The sequence below is a fragment of the Ursus americanus genome, chromosome 8 (genome assembly GCF_024610735.1).
Source record: "Ursus americanus isolate L20-20 chromosome 8, mUrsAme1.1.p, whole genome shotgun sequence".
Classification (NCBI taxonomy): domain Eukaryota; kingdom Metazoa; phylum Chordata; class Mammalia; order Carnivora; family Ursidae; genus Ursus; species Ursus americanus.
The window spans coordinates 5,112,901-5,133,934 of record NC_142134.1 but is presented as its reverse complement, the minus strand read 5'-3'; the positions used below and the strand labels follow the sequence as shown (position 1 = coordinate 5,133,934).

The following is a 21,034-nucleotide window of genomic DNA, read 5'->3' as shown; positions in this document are numbered from 1 at the left end:
TTTGTTTGTTTGTTTTTTTCCAAGTCACAGAACCAAACTAGGAAAATTAGAAGATGGGTAGAGGCAGGGGCCACTGACTGCAGGAGTGATTGCAGAGCTAGAGGGAGAGAGAGAGGGAGAGGAACAACTGCATCACAACTTGGCATAAAAATACATTCTCATAATGACCATTCTCAGTTACTAGGATTAGGTTTGTGAATGTCTATTTAGGAAAAAAAGAGGCATGTAGAAAATGTTTTGGAAAAATATCATTCAGAAGAAATATTCTAAAATAAACTGGATACTTGTGAGGATAAACTTTGTCAAGCACCATGTCTTTATTGAGCATGTCTGACAGAGGGACTCCCCACAATGCCAACAAAGCAAGCATTTCCGGACAGAGCTGGCTTCCATTTCCAACAAAAGAGAGTCTGCAGTAAGCAGGAATGTAAGTTTCTACTTTGAGATATCCTCGCCCTCCTCTGCCAGAGCTTCTGAGAGGCTTATCTTCTCTCAGAGTTCAGCATGTGGTACACATTTAAAAATAAAACTCTAGGGGCTTTCAGAAATTATGCTAAGCTGAGAGCTAGTGTTTGTTACTCTGATCCACATTACTATCTCTTATCCTTAAACTGTCTATTGTAGCAACTATGAGGATAATTGTTTGAAACCACTCATTTTGCTTTTCATATAAATCTTTTTTATTTTTAACTGTTCCCCCTCCTTTCCCACTAAAGCCTATATAAATCTTATTGTCTGTTATATCTTGTAACTTTTTACTTACTATGTTACTTTGTCACTTTTAATTGACTATAAAAAGTACTTAGTGCTAATTACAGGTTGTTAAACTCTAAAGCTCTAAACATTATATGTTGTCATAATTATCAAAGGTGAAAAGGGCAATTAGTAAAGATGGACATTTGAGAGTATAGATGTGTTTTTTCTTTTAAAACATCTTCATTGTTTATATATACTCATTTATGTAGCTTCTGATATTCCACTCCTTGTGATTATAGTTCACAGTGGTAAAGAAGGGCTAAGAGAGAAGAAAATACCAGATGTCAAAAAGGAAATTATTTAGCAGCTTATTAAAGAAGATTAGCTTGTAGCTTATTGAAACCTGGAAACTATGTAATAGCATTTTATATATATGACGTATTTTAAAGATATATGTATCTTATGTACACATCTATAATAGTAATTTTTCTAGTAAAAATTTATTATGGAAAATTTTAAGCATAAACAAAAGTGGAGAATAGTGTAATGAAACCCCATATATCACCCAACCTAAAAAATTATAAACATAAAGCCAATCTAGCTTTACTTATTACTCTTCATTCCCCACTCCCACCTCTCCAGAACTAGTTTTAAACAAGTCTCATCATATAATTCCATTCGTGAAACCATCAGTTATCATAATTACTAAGCAGGAAATATTAATGTATTTTATGGATACAAAGGCTGTGATGTTTATAACTCTTTGATGTTGAGATGATAACTATAAGTAGTTGTTTACATTCATGGCAGTCCTTGATTCATTATTACAGGTTGTAAATTAACCAGACAGGTTCAGGTTCAGGTTCAGGTAGTATTCCAGTTTGTTCCTGGTGTCTTCAAAAGGTCAGGACTATTCGAATGCTGTTAATAATAAGACGATAGCATAATTTTTATGGTAAATTTAACCAAACCCACAAATAATTTTTGTATTTTTCTTTCAGCATTTGGCTTACTCTTTCTTTATAGACATCTATAAAGAGAAATTAGTGCATTATCCCTAATTTCTTTTATCTTGTCATTCATGGAGTTAACCATACTTTGTGTATGGTGCTAGTAAGCTGGGAAAAGTTGGGGACCTCACGTGACCCTGGGTGAGGTCCGTGCTGCCCAAGGTTCTATAGAGTAGAACATGCTAAGATTGTAGTGGGGTTTTCATCCTGGAATAGTCACTGCTTGGTGTGTTGGGATGATGCTTTCTGAGAACCTAAGTATTCTTACTGCTCGTAATTCCTTGAACACGTAGAAGCAAAGATGGGGGTAAGCCTCAAGGACAGACGCTTCCTTCTGTTCCACCTTATGGCGGGAGCTGTGGACTCCCTGGCATTAGCAGGTTGCCGTGCATGATGTTTTCCTCACCCAGGGACTGGAACTACATCTGTCTACCTGTGGAGGGAGAACCTCTGTGTCCTTTCCTCACCATGAGTCGGGGTCACTGCACCTTAGAAGAGCAACTGGGTGTCCTTGCTTCTATACCCATATGCTAGGTCCCATCCTCTGCCTTCTCCATTGTCACCTTTCCATCGGTGTGAGCAGTAATGTGGTTTTCCCAGTGAGCCAGAGGGGAAGTAGGAGGCCTCATTCAGGTGTCTAGCCCTCAGCCTTCCATTTTTCCACTGATTATCAGGCCTACTTTTAGAGTATGGGAGACTTGCCCGGCTATTAATAAAGTAATTCACCATTTTCCATTTGGCTGCCACTTAGCATTCCTTATGGGTATATTCGATAACAGAACTCTAGGGGAAAAGGGGTGGTGGTGGAGGAGATATGAGTTTTAGGGTCTAAGGCCCCAAACTCCAACCTAACTCCCCAAATAAGGGCTACTCCTTACGGAGATATTGAGATTGTGCAAGATATTACAGAGCTTATGAACTAAGTTATTTTGTATAGCTTAAAAATGTTTCTTTTTTCTTTTTTATTGAACTTTTTGATACGTTGCAGCTATTGTGTTTGCAAATTAGAGAGTTCATGTCAGTAGAAATAATTTCTCAGATTTCTTTCCCAGGAAGTAGCCTGGGTCCTCACATCATGGACCTATTTTCTTCTTTTGCAACATTTATTTTCTGCTTCAAATTCATGTCATTTAACTTTACATTCCCTCCCCTTCCCCATTTTGTGATATCTTCTCTTTTTGTTGCTTTTTTGGTCCTGCATTTCCCCTGTGAAACTGTTCCTGATGTTTTTCCCTTTGCTTCTATTGACCAAGCTATGCTTGATCATTTTAACCAAAATCATTGATCCTAGTGTCTCCTGCTCCCCAGTTGCTACAGATCCCCCAGTTGGCACATTTCTATAAATTAGTCCTCGGGCTCTGTGCTAGAGAAGCCAACATAGCTAAAACTGTGGATCAGAATGTATCTTATAGGAGACCTGCAACAAAGCAAGAGAGAGTTGGGGCATCCTTTACGTTTCTTTAAATGAGCCACTCACTGCTCACATAACCATGGTTTTCACCTGGTTCTGATAATGAAGGGCCTGGAGTGGGCATTCTTTGTTAATTGCAGGACATAATGATGCGAGACCCAGGGCTATACTGCACCAGAGTGACCTGACATTATGCTGTGGAAACCTTTCTTTCTAGGGAGCAGCCCCAACTGAGTTAACGATTGTGAAAGGGAAAATATGTATCTGTTTGTATCACCGCTCTATGTTGGAATAGTCTATGGCAGTGTGTGTTAAGGAAATAGAGTAGGAAGCTTTTCTTTTTTTCCAGTGGCCACTGTTTAATCTTTTAAGCACATCTAGTATGTGTGATGATGTGGAAAATGTCAGAAAAGACAAACTGGTTAGTTCTTAACATCAAATAAATAGTCCTTATAAAGGTTTTTCAAACCACTTATTCCTCTGTTTGTTAATTTACCTTTTGCCTTGGTTCATTAGGTCAAATGCCTCATTGATTTTGTCAAAAGGCAGGGTGTGAGTCACCAATATATCCAGATCAAATTTCTTATTCTTGTAGTCAGTAACCAGCTTTGGCATAGAATCGATGCCTTTCCAACCTGTAATTTGACCAAAATGCCAAGTGAAGACATGGTATTTGACAGGAGGTAGTTGAATCAGTTGGTTGAGTGAATGAAATTACCAGGTCAGATTTGGGTTGCTTCAAATAGATTATCCCTCCAATCTTTAATTTTCTACACTTTTATTTATTTAAAAGTTTTTCTTAATAAGGAATGTTAAAATTAGTTCCTGTTTCTAGATAAGAAATTATCTCTGTTTGGTCAGAGTTTACCTTTTGTTCCTCTGTGTTGGTTCATTTTAATGCAAATTGAATTTCAGTTTGTGGTTATCCATATATACAAACTGTTTACTTTCAGATAATTCATAGAATAACTTTTATGCAGTCTCTAGATGTGTTATTAGGCACTCAGTATTTAAACAACAGTTTCCCTTTCCATTCAATAATCTTCATTATAAGAATTTGCGTACCACTATGGAGAAAATTAAAGGAGAAAAAAAACTGACCACCAAAGCATGTTCCGTTTATGGAACGGCCCATGATTAGCTCCACTGGAGATACCATCAGTCCTCTCATTTCAGAGTCTACTCCAATGAAAGTACATGATCCCCAACCGACTATTGTACTGTCCAGGGCTGCTCTCTGGAAGGTCAAACAAAAAGGGTTAGCTGAGTAAGTAGAAAAAGTAGAACACGATCTCTAGTGTAGGTATGTACAATGGTTTAGGAAAATTTTATACAACTGTGCACATAAGATTATCCAAGCTAAGGAGGGTGTGGTATTGTTGATTGATACTTGAAACTCCACTGTTCAGTTTCAGATAGAACATTCATTAAAAATTTGAAATTCATCAAAAAAGATACTGAAAAGAAAAAGAACCTATTATTTTCTTCTGTTTAATATCATAGTTCTGCCGGACCTGGAATGTATATCATTGCATATCAAGAAAAAAACATGTGAAATTAGGAAATAACTCTAGAAGCTATGTATTATAAATTCTAATCAAGTTGTTGGTGATTTGCCTTGGGTATGTACTAAAACATTTGCAATTTCAGAGACATAAAAACACAATCCTTGAAGTCATGAAGAGAGGATGAATATTTACTAGAACCTAGGAAGTGAGGTATACACTGTTAACTTAGTATATCTCAATGTAGGATAAATAAAAAATGCTATTTAAAAACAGAGAGCAAAACAGTTAAACAGAATCTGACACTGGTTGCTGCTCATAAAACATTTCATCTGCTTCCCTACATTATTTTTTTTTAAAGTTTTTATTTATTTATTTGACAGAGAGAGAGACAGCCAGTGAGAGAGGGAACACAAGCAGGGGGAGTGGGAGAGGAAGAAGCAGGCTCCCAGCAGAGCAGGGAGCCTGATGCAGGGTTCGAATCCTAGGACCGTGGAATCAGGCCCTGAGCCGAAGGCAGACACTTAACAACTGAGCCACCCAGGCGCCCCTGCTTCCCTACGTTCTTTAACTCTCACAGTTAGGTAGAGTTACGGGGCTACTTCTGGGCCATGCGCTATGGGCAGAAGTGATGTGTGTTATTTCGTGGACAAAACAGAAAAGCTCTTGTGCAACCTGCCAGCTGTTCATTCTCCTGCTGTAACAATCAGATGACCTCATGCGGAGATTGTGAAGCTGAAAATGTGGACTTGATTGAGCCTTGGTAGCTGAGTCACTGTGTGGAAGGCAGTGGCCGGGGGACTTGCACTGACCTTCCCATGAGAGAGAAAACCTTATTATGTTAGCCTACTGCAAGTTTGGGGTTAATACAAAAATGCCAAGGATTGAAAATGTAAAGAAATTTGAGAAGGATACAAACTTGTGGATGGCCATTCCACAAGAAGTTGTATGGTAAATAGATGAACATTTAAATCTTTTGAGACTAATCTTAAGAAAAGTGTAAACTTTGTTTTCTATCCTTTGCCATAGTCAGTGCTCAACTTAATTCTGACTTGTTGGGGCAATTTTTACTTTTACAAAAGTCTCAATAGGAAGTACAGCTTTTTTCATCACCAATCACTGTATGAAAGAAGCAATTTTTAAGAAAAGATTTTATTTATTTATTTGAGAAAGAGCAAGAGGGTGTGCGCGAGAGAGCACAAGCAGGGGGAGCAGCAGAGGGAGAGGGAGAAACAGGCTCCCCACTGAGCAGAGAGCCTGATGCGGGCTCAGTCCCAGGACCCTGAGATCATGACCTGAGCCAAAGGCAGACGCTTAAGTGGCTGAGCCACCCAGGCGCCCCTAAAAGAAGCAATTTGAAGTATAGTAAATTCTCCCCCTTTTCTTTGTCTGTCTTACTAGCTATGGTAGATGCAGTGACCTAGAGCTTTTAGAAAATGTGTTTTGAAATTTTATTTGAATAAATGTTTATTTATTTTTGACAATTCATAATATTTCCAAATAGCAACTCTTATACATATGTACTTTTTATATGGAGGAAATATTTTTGTTTATGCTGTATAGAGAGATCCATGGAGAGGGGAAAATTCATAGACTTTACTTGTTACCCGAAGGTAGCTATGTACATTGACTCCTATTTTCTATTTTAGTTTTAAAATGTTTTTCCTGTTTGCCTTTTTTTTTTTTTTTTAAGATGTATCCATCTATTTGAGAGAGAGAGAGAGAGCGCGAGGGCAAGTACACATGCATGCTCGGGGAAGGGGGAGAGTCAGAGGGAGAGAGAATCCCGAGCAGACTGCTTGCTGAGTGCAGAGCCCAACTGGGGGCTCAATCCCATGACCCCAAGATCATGACCCAAGCTGATATCAAGAGTCTTGATGCCCAGCTGACTAAGCTACTCACGTGCCCCCATTTGCCTTTTCTACATTTCCGGAGTTTTGCTTCAAGCAAGAAATTCATCTCCTTAATGATGTCTTAGCTAAAAATGGGTATTATATGCAAGTACAGGGTTTTATTTAGAATCTTCTGATAACTTCCGATGAGAATTACTTTTATTTCTCAAAACTTTATAATATCGTCAGTTATTTTAACTTTCTGGTTGTTCTGTTGGATTCTTTCGGCTGCTTTAGAGAATTAGTGGTCATTGAACTCAAGTTCACACACATTACTAGAATCTCCTTTACACCTGAGAAGTTTAGCTTTCCTTAGTTATGGAAACTTGGTGGATGGGTAGGTAGCTGCTCTTTTTGAGGTTTAATAAATCCCTCTATTCTTATTTGGATTAGCTGGTATAATTCTGTTGCATAATTTAAATAATAATAGAACCTGCCAAGTTTTAGATCAAGTGGTTCTCAACTTGAGTTACTTGTAAAAAAATTGGTACCTGGGCCCTAGACTCATGAGAATATCCTGGGATATGGTTCATGCATTGGTATTAAACAATGATAGTAACAACTCCTTGGGCACTTCTAAAGTGTAGCCAGTGTTGAGAATCTCTGTACTGGAAAAATAAGGTCAATAGGCTGAATTTCAATGTTTGAAAAAAATTTGAGCTGTGGAAAGTGGAGGAATGGATGTAGCACATTGTTAGCTGCAGATGCCAAGGATAATTTAAAAAGCAGGGTCTAAAGCATTGAACGTAGGGGAGCAGTGCAGGATAAGGAGCCCTGAGTGCATGAATTTGCAGTAATAGCTAACATTTACTGAGTGCTTATTACCTGCCAGATCATCCTTTAAGCTGTTACATTATTCCAATGAACCATTCTGAGAGGAGAGACCCAGGGAAGGAGGCTGATGCTTTCAGCAGTTCCCCCCTCCCCCCATCTCCATTCTCTTCTGGAGAATGCATCAGTTGGGTAAGAACCAAGGGGAAAAACTGTACAAAGCCTGCTGCTGGGAGGTTGAAGTACAGAATTCTATTTTTTATAACCTCCATAGAGGAGGGTTTTGGGAGCCACGTTGAGTGAAGTCGTAAATAAAAGGGCGTCATGTCATAGTTACTGCACAGGTCTCACTCATGAAATAAGAATCCATGGGCAGATAATTAGTCGATAAATTGTTTGATCATCTCATAAAACAAAACAAAACTCTACTTAGTGTCTTTGAGCAGATAGGCATCAAGTGACCATTCGCTGGAGAGTGAGGCTGGGCAGTTTGGCAAGCTAACTTTTCCATGTGTTGTCTGTGTGGCTGGCTCTTTACCCCACTTTCTAGAGTAGAATAAACAGGGCTGGCTTTGTGGGTCTCCAGCGGGTGCAGTCGCTCAGGGCCCTGTGCTTAGAAGGCCCTGCAAGTTATGTAGCTTGTCCTGAGAGAAGAAATATGAATGATATAGAATTGTAGTGTTTAGGAAAAAAGATCTACTTTTTAATTTTGCAGTGTGTGTGTGTTTAATATATTGAATATATTGAAAATTTCAGATTTATTATGTGAACCTAATTTTGCAGCCCATTTATTTAGATCTGATGGACAGAACTGGATTGTTTGTAGTTTGCTAACCTCTCACCTTTCTGCTTTTAAGTGGGAGTGGAATACCTCTAGATGTTAGGGGTGACATGCGTCAACCTGTCTTCTTCCCTCCTCTAAGTCTGCCTTTTCTGTTTTTTTCTTTTTCATTTCTCATAGGCACAATTCTTTTAAAATTTTCATTTCTAAGTTTTCTCTTTTGGCTGAATTTCATGTGGAAGGATATACAGAAATATTAATAACCTACTAAGTAAATATTAATATTTATTAAATATTAACAATGCATACAATCTAATATTAATAAATATTGTCTATATAAATATATATTTAAGTATGTTAATATTAATATAAAATAACTATATCAATATAAACATATTGCCAATGTTTATTAATGTTAGTAAATATAATTTATTATATACTGTTATAAAAAATATACATACCATGGTTTCAGGTCCACCTGCACAGTCAAAGGCAAAATCCACACCTCCATTGGTCATTTCAATGATGACCTCCTGGATGGGTTTATCTAGATTTCTAGGATTGAGGCAGTCAGTGGCTCCAACGGCTTTGGCCTTTGTAAACTTCTCACTGTTGATGTCGATAGCCATGATTCTGGAAGCTCCCGCTACTTTACAGCCCATTATGGCGGAAAGACCAACAGCTCCTAGGCCAAAGACAGCACAAGTAGAACCAGGGGTGACCTGCAGGCAAGAAAATTATAAATTAACTTTTTTTTTTTAAAGGAATAGAGTGAGGTGGGGGCAGGAACATAAAAATAAAAGACTGCCTGTCATAAAACTAAATGATATAGCCAATGGGGGCAATCTGCCAATATGAAAATGCATGGATCACTGGCTAAATATGGGGGATCATTTGAAGGTCATTAGAATCGTCAGCTCATAAGAAACAAACCCAAGTGAAAATGATCTGCTTGTTTTCCTCTTCCCTTTACTGTTATCAGAACAAAATTTTAAAACCCATACATTTTAAAGGGTTTATTTTCCTTTTTCCATAGATCACAATTAATTTATATTTTTAATAGGCCTTATTTGGTTGTATTAGTGTTGGTTTTGAATGAGTACTGATGTTTCTCTAAATGTGAATTAACTCACCTCCCAAATCATCAGTTAATTTAAATGGAATGAAATCCAATTTTTTTTTAAGATTTTATTTATTTAACAGAAAGACAGCCAGCGAGAGAGGGAACACAAGCAGGGGGAGTGGGAGAGGAAGAAGCAGGCTCCCAGCGGAGGAGCCTGATGTGGGGCTCGATCCCAGAACGCCGGGACCACACCCTGAGCCGAAGGCAGACGCTTAACGACTGAGCCACCCAGGCGCCCCTGAAATCCAAATTTCTTTGCATCAAATTGAAGGGTTTTTGGAGCTGACCTGATGACTTCCAGCTGCATCTCCGTGGTAGTCCCGTTGCTGCAGCCACAGCACGCTCGCGAGTCCCTTTCCTCATCCTCAGTTTTGCTGTTTCCTCAGCCTGATGCACTGCGCACCTTATTTCCTCTAATTAAAATGTGACCTATACTTCTAGGCCTGACTTAAGTGACACTCTCCCCTTGAAACTTCTCTTGATTCTTCAATCAGGAATTAGTGCCCACCTTTTTGCTTTTTCTGTGTTGTATTTATAATCTACCTTGGTTGATTGATTTTGTATTTGTGTGTTTCTTCAAAAGACTATAAGTTCTTTGAAGGCATATTATCTTCCACATTGCTATTAAGAGTCTTCTCTATGCTGGGTCTTTAATAAATGTTTGTTGCATTGAATTAAATAAAAACTGAATATACAAGATGATAAGGAAAGTTGCTATAACTGGAATGTATTATTCTGTAGAGCGGTATAATGGTAAAAAAATTCTACACGGAGAGATGCTTAAGTAATATTTTCTAATGATGATGGGAAACTGTTAGAATCAAAGCATAAACAAAAGGGAAAGAGGAATCTGCCCAAGGGAAGTACTGATACATTCTAAATTGGAAACAAAACTGTTAAGGAATAGAGAGAATGTGTATCTCTTACTTAAATTTATGCATGATATTAGGCATGTATACACTGACTTTTGCTACTCAGGGTGAAATAAACCACTTTTTACAAATATTCAGAATATTGTTCTATACACACAATGTACTATTTAATATTGTGGCATGTTTTCAGTATAGTTCCAAATATATTTCTCTAGAGACTGTGTTCAAAAGTTTGCCTGAGTCATTGAGAGGAGAAAGGCATTTTTCTCATTGAGGCAATGTTGTACACAGTAGTTGTACACAGCTCACAACAGTGTAATTGGAATACACTGTATTAATTGTATTAAAACAACTGGATGGCTGTGTCTAAAAGTGCCTTTGATTGCAGTAGTGGGGGAAGGTCACTATAAAATACCCCTCTCCCCATTTGAAAATAGAACTATACATAGTGGATGATTATCTATTTGTAGACAACACCGTTATGGTACATTTTCATGCTTCCAAAGATCTCTGTGAAATGTGATTAATTTGGCAGTAAAGGATATGACAAATTAAAAAGAATTAGGAGTCCTGGTGATGCTGGATGCAGGTCTCCCAATAGTTACACAAAGTTGTTTCATTACTTTTCTTCCCAGAAGTAGATTAAACTTCATTTAAGCTCTTGCCTTTTGGCTGGAATTACTGATATTTCTTCTCTTAACTTGTTCCTATCAGATTCATTTCTCTTCTCTTCCCTAAGCATCCTATGAAGGAGTTTAAGTGTTCCTCAGCAGTGAGAAGAACAGGACCTAGAAATTTACTTCAACTTTGATTGGATTTTAAAGAAAATTGTAGCTGAATCTCTAGTGTTAATATCCCTGAGGAAAGACTAGAGTAGGAGAAGGTGATAGTCTGCATGGAGTTCAGGAAAGGGGAGGTGGCCCAAAGAGCAATAATTCTTCCAGTGCTATCTAGAGGAGACTTCGCCTTGACTGCCAAGGTTACATCTGCTTTTAACTCTACTCAGTTAATGATACGCTTCCTCTAGGAGCCTTCAGATTGTAGTCTGACTTCCCATACAATTTTTAATTTTTAATATACTGATAGCCAAAAGTAGCATTCCTGTCTACTTGACTCATTCTCAGTGAAAAGTCTTATCTTGATATTCTGACTATTAGATCAACTTTTTATTTTGGTTAGGCTGAGTGTATTTCCTTGACACTTGAACAACTCCAGGTAACCTGATAAAAAGGAGTACTTGGATTTTTCAGTATAGTTCCACATATATTTCTCTAGAGACTGTGTTCAAAAGTTTGCCTGAGTCTTGGGGCGCCTGGGTGGATCAGTTGTTAAGCGTCTGCCTTCGGCTCAGGGCGTGATCCTGGAGTCCTGGGATCGAGCCCCACGTCAGGCTCCTCTGCTGGGAGCCTGCTTCTCCCTCTCCCACTCCCCCTGCTTGTGTTCCCTCCCTCGCTGGCTGTCTCTATCTCTGTCAAATGTATAAATAAAATCTTTAAAAAAAAAAAAATTTGCCTGAGTCATTGAGAGGAGAAAGGCATTTTTCTCATTGAGGCAATGTACACAGTAGTTGTACACATTATCCTTATCAAGCCTTATCAAGATGTTTTAAAGCTTGCTTAAGAGCCTGGCTTCATTCATTCATTCATTGAAAAATAATCCAGTTCCTACTGTGTGTCAGGTACAGGGTTAGGCTCTGAAGATATCGCAATGAACAGGAGAGAGTCCTTGCCCTCAAGGAGCGAATAGTCTGCGGCGCCTGGGTGGCACGGCGGTTAAGCGCCTGCCTTTGGCTCAGGGCGTGATCCCGGCGTTATGGGATCGAGCCCCACATCAGGCTCTTCCGCTATGAGCCTGCTTCTTCCTCTCCCGCTCCCCCTGCTTGTGTTCCCTCTCTTGCTGACTGTTTCTATCTCTGTCAAATAAATAAATAAAATCTTTAAAAAAAAAAAAAAGGAGCGAATAGTCTAATAGGAAGGAGAAATGAATGGAAAATTTCTCCAGAGTGTGATAAGAAGGAAGACAGAGATAAACACAGATACTTTGGGGGAAACTGGGAGGGATACCCAATGCATGCCTAAGAGGCTGGAAGGTTTCTGATAAGTAAAAAAAAAAAAAATGGAGTCACCCAGAAGAGGTGGGGGAGCTTTCCAGGCAGTGTTGGTGAGAGCCAGGTATGGAAAACCTAGGGGCTGCAGTGATTGGAGCCGGGATACTGAGGATCGGGCCTTGGGGAACGAAGAGTCTGTGAATGGAGAATTAGGGAGAATCACTAGCCCCCTGACAGAAAAGTGGAGTAATGCAAGGGGAATGGAATCTTCACATTTGTTGTTTGGAAAGACCACTCTGGTTGCATTTTGTAGTTTGAACTCAAGGGATGAAGACTGATGAGAAAGAGGTTTAAATAAGGGGGTTGTTTGAGGCATCCAAGTGATACTGACATCTGTCCGGTTCTCATTGAATGGTTTGTGAAAGCTTCTAGATTCTAACATGGGCTTTCAGGGATGCATCTTGCCACCTTCAGGGCTGCCACCTGAGACACACTCCCTTGGAGCCACAAAGGGACAAGATGAGAAGCAGAGATGAATTACCAGTTGGACAGAGAGAAAAATCTGCAGGATCAGCGAGAAAGCAGAGGTGACTGTGTGGAGATGGGTGGGGTTTCTGTAGTTTCTGTTGCCTCTTGACTGGGTCTGCTGTGCCAGGGTGAGCATTAATATTTAGGGGGCATATTTAAGCATGCTGTGTTTAAGGCAGGGGTGGTCTGTAATCTAACATATTAGTATAGGAGAAGAAATGAACATGAACCGGGTGCCAACTAGATGTCAGCTGCTGGGCCAGATGTCCTACATGTGTAATATGATTTAATTATCCCCTTACTATTTGTAGGAGATGTTATTGCAGAGAGTAGGAGTAGAGAGGTTAAATAACTTGCCTAACGCCACAGAGGTAATAAATGACAGAGGTAGGGCTTGAAGAATAACTAGCGGCTTTATCACCCTGTTTCTTAGTAAAATTCTATTTTATGCAACCTGGTGAAGAGGCACTTTTACCTTGGCAGTGTTGATTGCAGCTCCATAGCCAGTTGAAAACCCACATCCAAACAGGCAAACTCTCTCTAAATTTGCATCATCATCGATTTTGACAAGATTTATATCTGACACCACGGTGTACTGAGTGAAGGTACTGGTCCCCATGAAATGGTAAATTGGTTTTCCTTTGCAGGTAAACCTGCTGGTTTTGTCTTCCATTAGTTCTTGATCAACAAGAGGATTTTTGACTAGACTAGAAGAAAAAAAAGATACAGAACAGAGAAAATAAGTAGGCCACTGATTACACTCCTGAAAAAAAATGTTAGGCATTATATTTTTGTTATGACAATTTTATGAGATAGAAAAATTGAGAAAATGACTTGAGGCTTTTCACCTAAATACATAGTCAGAAGTAGTCTAAAGATAATCATGATAAACTTTTTATTGAATACTTTTTATGTGCCAGAAACTCTCTTAGGGTTTTGTATGTATTAATTCTTTAAAAAATTTATTATGGAGAACTCAACTGTATATAAAAGTAGAAAGACTGGCATATTGAATGTTCGTGCAACCATATCCCAGCTTCAACAGTTACCATCTCAGGGCCGATCTTCTGGCATCTGTTACCCCCCAACCCACCTCCAGCACTGACCCTCCCCCAGCACCTACCCACTCCCATGGAAGTAAACCTCACACGTTACTATTTTCGTTTGTAAATATTTTAGTATGTATCTCAAAAAGATTCTTTTAGGTTGACATATTGCATTTCATTGATATCTGTGTTAAGTCTCTTTTAATTGATAGAATTAATTGTTTTTTCCCTTTGCAGTTTGTTTGTTGAAGAAACAGTCATTTGTCCTGTACAGTTTTCCTCATTTGAATTTTTCTGATTGCATTCCTGTAATTGGGTTTAATACATTTTTCCATCCCTGTATTTCCTCTAAACTTATTTTCAATCTAACTGGTTGATTTAATTTAGGTTTTATATTTTTGTAGGAATATTTCAAAGGTGGTGTTGTGTACCTTCATCTGGAGACACATAATTCCTTATTCTCTCTCTTTTTGTGATGTTACAATTGATGGTCATTGCCAAAATCTATTATTTTGTTAAAAGTTTGCAAAAGAGCGTATTGATTCTTTAAATATCTAAAACAATCCTGCAAGTAAGCATTATTATTATTCCCATTTTATAGATGAGGAAATTGAGGCACAGGATTAGATGTAGGAGTAATACAGTTTAGCTTCTGAAATAACTAGCTTCATTTGGCATTAAGGACAAATAGATTTTTTGGTATGTAGTCTCATTAAAGAGTAAGGTGATAAAGGTTTTGGACTCTGGAATCAGACTGTCTATGTTCAAAATCTAACTTTTATCTGGGGCCTTGGAATAAATTACTGCACCTCATTTCACTCCTCTCTCATTTCCTGTAGAAGTAGCTACTATTTGGAGTTTGGCATTTATCATTCCAGTGATGTATTTATACCTTTTCTACATACAGATGTAACCATAAGCTATACTGTATATAGTGTTTTTTAAAAAGATTTATTTATTTATTTGAGAGAGAGCGAGAGCAGTGCGAGTGGGGAGAGGGAGAAGGAGAGAAGCAGATTCCCCACTGAGGGCAGAGCCTGATGTGGGGCTCAATCTCACCATCCCGAGATCAGGAGCTGCGCTGAAGTCAGGAGTCAGAGGCTAAATGGACTGAGCACCTAGGTGCCCCTGTATATCGTACTATTTTGTATATGATATCTTACTAAATATATTTGTCAACAACTTGCTTCATTCCCTTAACATTATGTATGTAAGATTATTTTATGTTGTTGTATATAGATCAAGTTTAATCCTTTTCATCGTTGTATAGTTTTCCATTGTGTTACTACGTAGCAATTTGTTAATCCATTCTCTTACTGGTGGACACTGGGCTATTTTTAATTGCTGTTATAAGCAATGTTGCAGTGCACATTTTAGCATATGTTTCTTTGGGTAATTTTGCAACGGTTTCTTGTATACACCTAGGACTAGAATTGGTGGGTGGAAACTTCAACCAGGTATTGCCAATGTACTTCCCCAAATATTTATACCAATTTATAGTCTAACCAGTGTATAGAGCTTACCTGAGTTTTTTACAGAAATTTGTGAGTGGACTCAGACAGAACTTGCATTTTCTACATTGGGGCATGTAGAGTGGAATTACTTTGTCACCTGGAAAGAAAGGCCATATGTTGGATGGTGCCTAAAATACAGCTTGTAAAAAGTTTCTGCCAGATTAATCAGTAGAAAACACTATTTTTTATCATACACATTTTATATTCAGCAGAAAATATAGATGGCTATAGTATTTTGTTGCTTTACAACATAGCTGATTCCCCCAATTATTGCATATACTGGCTTTTTAACTTTTTCCTTTTTTTTGGCTGCTGGGCAGTCAAGCAACAAATCTGCATTGATACCACTAGCTACAGAGTCCTGTCTGAGGCTCTGCTGTCATTGCAACTGTCTGCATCATGACTATTACTATTATTATTTTTTTTTTTACATTTCTAAACATCCGGTGTGGCACAGAATATCCTTATAAAATAGGAGAGGTGGACAACAACGTGCTGGATATGGAGATTAAACTTTATGTCATTGCCGTGTGTCACCATTTAGTTCACTCTCACATTCTGTATTTTTCTGCCTTTTACTCAATTTCAATTTAATAATGGCTTCTATCCTCTGATGACCATTTAGTATGTGCTAGGCACCCTTCTAACTGCTTGCCCATACTATCTCATTTAATTCTCAGACAATCCTTTGAGATGGGTACCTTTTCTCCCCACTTTAGAAAACGGAAATCTGAGCTGTGTCAAGAAAAGTGACTTCACCGGTGGAGGTCACACATCCAGTAAGTGGCAGAGCTAGGGCTACATTGGCCAGACTCCTTGATGGATGCCAAACTTCCGGGAACAGTTTGTTTCTCTGATCTTGTTTGGAATGGATCTAGGTTTGGATGATCTAGGTTTGGAGCATTCTCATTAAAGGAGGAAAGAATGATATGGGTCATCCTACATGACAAATGGGTATTACATAGCCCATATTCCAGTATCTGCTGAATCTGTGATAAAATGTGAAATAAATGATTACAGCCATTGCCGAGCTTCATTTACATATTATTTTTATGTTACAGAGTTTCAAAAAGACACATAAGCTAACATGGACATACATAATATTTCTCACTTAAGCTAACTATAAGTCCTCGTTCTTTAAATTCTTTATATTAAATTCTTTTTGTTTTATTTAGAAGAGGTTGTTACAAATTTTCACTCGTGCCCCACTTTGTGCCTTCACTTCACAGCACAGTTTCTCAATGCTATGTGTACATCAAGTGACCATGTTTCCCAGATTTTATTAGTTCTGATTTCACATATTCTGTCCCATTGTTAGACTGTGATAGATTGTATATCTTACTTAGTTTGTCTTTGGAACAGATGGTTCCCCTATATAAAGAGAGATCAATTATAGCATGCAAAGCCAGGACTCTTTATCAGTCCTTGAAATTTCCTGACATTTCCATTTAATTGGAATCAGGGAAGAACATACCTGGTTTGAAGTTGGTCACTCCTGGACCAACACTTTCCACAATTCCTGCACCCTCGTGGCCAAGGATCACTGGGAAAAGGGCCTCTTTAAATTTAGGATTGATAAGATGGGCATCAGTATGGCACAGGGCAGTGGCGATAATCTACAAGGCAACCACAGACTTGAGGCCTGTTTCTGTCATATCACTGGGGTTGTTAGGAGGGTAGTTTTAGGCCCAATGTCACCTTGAAACTTTACAACGTTCCTGGAGCTCAATAAAAGAATTACATTTTGGGAAAAAAAAGAACAATTAAAAATATCAACGTACATTCTTTTCTTCTAAACCTTTGTTTTCTAACTTTCATTGCCACTGGGAAATCATACAAAGAGATGGAATTGGCAGCTAGTGTCTCCAGGAGGGGAGAAATCAAAGGTAATAGGGAAAAGTTGAACAGAATCTTCTAGGAAGAGGGAATGGAGGGAACACAGGTTTCTAGGGCTTGTGCAAATTTTGTTGAAAGTATATAAAATGAAATAGAAATAATATGATTTTTATAATTCAAAGAGATATCAGATAAAGGATTGTCTTAGTTACTAACATACCCCTTGCTCTTCAAGATTCTGCTCATGAGGATATCCTATTCACTCTCATGTGTAAACCTGTCCTGTAGTGGCCCTGAGGAAAAATGTAAGCCAGGCCAGCTGTGGGGGAAATGCAGAAGTTCTCCCGACTTTCGATCTGAGATCTCTCTCTCCTCAGTGCGGCCTCCTTTCCCTGCTCGCCTGCACTTCTCCCCGCTCTGGGCCCCTGGGACTCTTGTACTGCTCCCTGCAGCACTTCAGGCCTCTCTTCTCCCTTGTTTTGAACCACATTTTTATCTTCCTTTTAATAACACTTTCCAATAACTGGCAACTGGAAAACAAAAAGAAAATCTAACTAATTCTCATCTGAAGTGAATTCCTTGGTCTAATTCTTAGGGCTAATGATTAATATAAAGATAGTTCAAATAAATGTTGAGCCTGTTATCAGTAACAACTGATAATTAATAATTTATCCTCTTGGGATAATGCCTGTTTTTTATCTGGACCTAAAAATGTAGTTCTGCCCGTAGGTAAAACTCCAGGTCCTCTCAGTCATGCCACGCTGGCTTGACCTGAAGAAGCCAAGTCTGCACTTAGTGCCTCATCTGTACCGTCTAGGAAAAGTCCCACTTACCTGAACGCGAACTTCATGAGCCTTGGGGGGGGCTACCTCAACCTCTTCTATGCATAGGGGCTTGCCTGTTTCCCAGGCGATGGCTGCTTTGCATTTAATAACCTGAGAAAGAGGGAGAGAGGGAGAGAGGGAGATTAATTATATAATTAACAGATGATTATATATACTAGAATTGATTAAAATTATATTTAATATTTTAAATATAAGTAACATTAAAGGAAAGTGGAAAGAAACCTATAATCCTCTATTCTAATGCTACTATTTTTGCTTTTGGTATGCTTTTCCCAGTCTTTGACACATGAATACATAATTTTTGATAGTTATGCAATTTTGAATTGTATTTTTAAATATCATTAGTTTTATTGCAGATGCAATATATATTAATTATGGGAAGTTTCAAAATACAAATAAGAATAAAAGAAAATCCACCTGTAATTTTATCACTCATCTTATGATTTTGATGTAATTTTTTTCAGTATCCTATATGGGATCTTTTGTATGTAATACTTTGTAATCTACTTTTTCTACTGATTAGTATACTATAAATATTTTCTGTATTCTTCTCTAACTTTATTTCTAACAGATGCAAATTCTATTTTGTTGTTGTAGCGTAGGTACTCAAATCTCTCTTTTTTTGGCCTTTATAAGTAATATTTAATTGAACACTCTTGTAGTAAGTATTTTGGCAAATCTGCGGTAATTTCCTTAAATTCCTAGCATGAGTTCACCAAATCCTTTAGCTTAGCTTTAAATTGCTGCTTTCTGAGAGTAATCCTGAAGGAAGTTTGTTTTAGTAAATTTATAAAGAGACAAAAAAACCAAGAATCAAATAAGGAAACAGTATATTTGCTTACTTTGCCCTTGGTGCCCATTTTTCTTTGGCAAACTAGCCTTGGAAGTTTCTCTCTGGTTAAAGAAGCTCTTCCACGTCTGTCCAGGGTGCTCTGTGTTCTGTAATAATCTGTCTTTGAATAAATTGCATTTCTGCCCTTTGTTCTCCAATCACTTTCCTGTTTGTTGCTTTTGTGTAGCTCTGCCCCTTTCTCTGGTGATTCATAGTATTGTATTTCAGCTGCCAACTGCCACTGCTCCCAAGGCTTATTTGAAGATGTTTGCTTTTTTCCCCTTTTATTGCAAAATATAAAATAGTAGAGAAAAGTTCATTTAACTTACATAGATGAGTTAACATACAAAGTAAAGGACATTTCTACTGCCCCAGAATCCTTCCTGTACCCAGCCTTCTCCTTCACAAGCCTACTAATCATCTCTGTGCATTTCTTTCTGATTCACCGTTCACTGTACAGTACGGTTTAGTTTTACTTATTGAAACTATGAAGTAATCATAGTATGTATGTTCTTTTGTCTTTTTTTTTTCCCTCTCAACTCCAGTTTGTGAGATTCATCCACATTGGTCTGTTTTCATTATCATCCATTTTCCTTTTTGGCTTTTTTTTTTTTTTTTGCTTATGATTAATCAGTGGTTACATAAAAATTCTTTTAATGTATTCTGTTGTACATGTGTGTACTTTCCAGCTCCTTTAAATGTAAGGTTAGCTTGTGTACTTAAGACTTTTCTTGCTTCTTGAGGAAGGCCTGTATTGCTATATACTTCCCTCTTAGGACCTCCTTTGCCGTGTCCCAAAGGTTTTGAACTGTCATGTTTTCATTTTCATTTGCTTCCATGTATTTTTTAATTCTTTTTTTTTTTTTTTAATTTTCTGGTTGGCCCAGTCATCCTTTAGTAGGATGTTCTTTTTCATCCATGTATTTGTGGTCTTTCCAAATTTTTTCTTGTGGTTGATTTCAACTTTCATAGTGTTGTAGTCAGAAAATGTGCATGGTATGATCTCAGTCTTTTTGAACTGGTTGAGGTCTGATTTGTGACCCAGTATGTTGATCTATTCTGGAGAATGTTCCATGTGCACTCGAGAAGAATGTATATTCTGCTGCTTTGGACTTTGGATGAAATGCTCTGAATATATCTGTTAAGTCCATCTAGTCCAGTGAGTCATTTAAAGCCCATGTTTCCAGGGCTTCTGGATGGCTCAGTTGATTAAGCGTCTGCCTTCAGCACAGGTCATGATCCCAGAGTCCTGGGATGGAGCCCCACCTTGGGCTCCTTGCTTGGCAGGGAACCTGCTTCTCCCTCTCCCCCCTGCTAGTGCTCTCTCTTTCTCTCTCTTCCTATCGCTCTCTCTCTAAAATAAATAAATAAAATCTTAAAAAAAAATAAAGCCCTTGTTTCCTTGTTGATCTTCTGCTTAGATGATCTGTCCATTGCTGTGAGTGGGGTGTTAAAGTCCCCTACTATTATTGTATTATTATCAATGAGTTTCTCTTATTTTGTTATTAATTGATTTATAGATTTGGCTACTCCCCAGTTAGGGGGATGTGTGTGTGTGTGTGTGTGTGTGTGTGTGTGTGTGTATGTGTGTGTAATTTTTAGATCTTCTAGTTGTATAGACTCCTTTATTATGATATAGTGTCCTCCTTTATCTCTTTTACAGTCTTTGGTTTAAAATCTAGTTTATCTAATGTAAGTATGGCTACTCCAACTTTCTTAGTTTTGTTTTGTTTTTAAGATTTTACTTATTTATTTGAGAGAGAGTGAGAGCATGAGCAGGGGGAGGGGCGGAGGGAGAAGCAGACTCCCTGCTGAGTGGGGCTCGATCCCAGGACCCTGAGATCATGACTTGAGCTGATGGCAGATGCTTAACTGACTAAACCACCCAGGCTCGCTTCCTCCACCTTTCTTTTGATGTCCATTAGCATGATAAATGGTTCTCTAGCCCCTCACTTTCAATCCAGAGGTGTCTTTGGGTCTAAAATGAGTCTCTTGTAAGCAGCATGTCAATGAGTCTTGTTTTTTTATCCATTCTGATACCCTGTGTCTTTTGGTTGGGGCATTTCGTCCATTTACATTCAGAGTAATTACTGAAAGATATGAATTTAGTGCCACTGTATTACCTATAAAGTTGCTGTTCCTGTAGATTGCTTCTTTTCCTTTCTAGTTTTTGTTTCTTTTGGTGTCTCTTTCCTGCTTAAAGGTTCCCCTTTAATATTTCTTGCAGAGCTGATTTAGTGTTCATGGATTCCTTTAGCTTTTGTTTGTCTTGGAAACTATCTCTCCTTCTGTTCTGAATGACAGCCTTGCTGGATAAAGTATTCT

General features: G+C 38.2%; 1 protein-coding gene across 1 annotated transcript; it reads right to left on the bottom strand.

The window, feature by feature from the left end:
* Window positions 1-293: 293 nt before the first annotated feature.
* Window positions 294-18,831, bottom strand: ADH4 (alcohol dehydrogenase 4 (class II), pi polypeptide). Its single transcript, XM_045792313.2, has 9 exons — window positions 18,720-18,831; window positions 17,866-17,967; window positions 16,671-16,812; window positions 15,206-15,293; window positions 13,112-13,343; window positions 8,528-8,788; window positions 4,219-4,354; window positions 3,614-3,752; window positions 294-1,617 (listed from the first exon to the last, which is right to left on the bottom strand). The coding sequence occupies exons 1-9, from the start codon at window positions 18,735-18,737 to the stop codon at window positions 1,593-1,595; spliced, it is 1,143 nt and encodes a 380-aa protein (XP_045648269.2). The 5' UTR covers window positions 18,738-18,831; the 3' UTR covers window positions 294-1,592.
* Window positions 18,832-21,034: the final 2,203 nt, after the last annotated feature.

Excerpts from the sequence above, each read along its gene's own strand:
- ADH4 (XM_045792313.2), bottom strand. Across the intron at positions 13,344-15,205 it reads AATTTCTGTAAAAAACTCAG|TCTAGTCAAAAATCCTCTTG; the intron begins GTAAGCTCTATA and ends TTTTTCTTCTAG. Across the intron at positions 3,753-4,218 it reads AAACGGAACATGCTTTGGTG|GTTGGAAAGGCATCGATTCT; the intron begins GTCAGTTTTTTT and ends GTCAAATTACAG.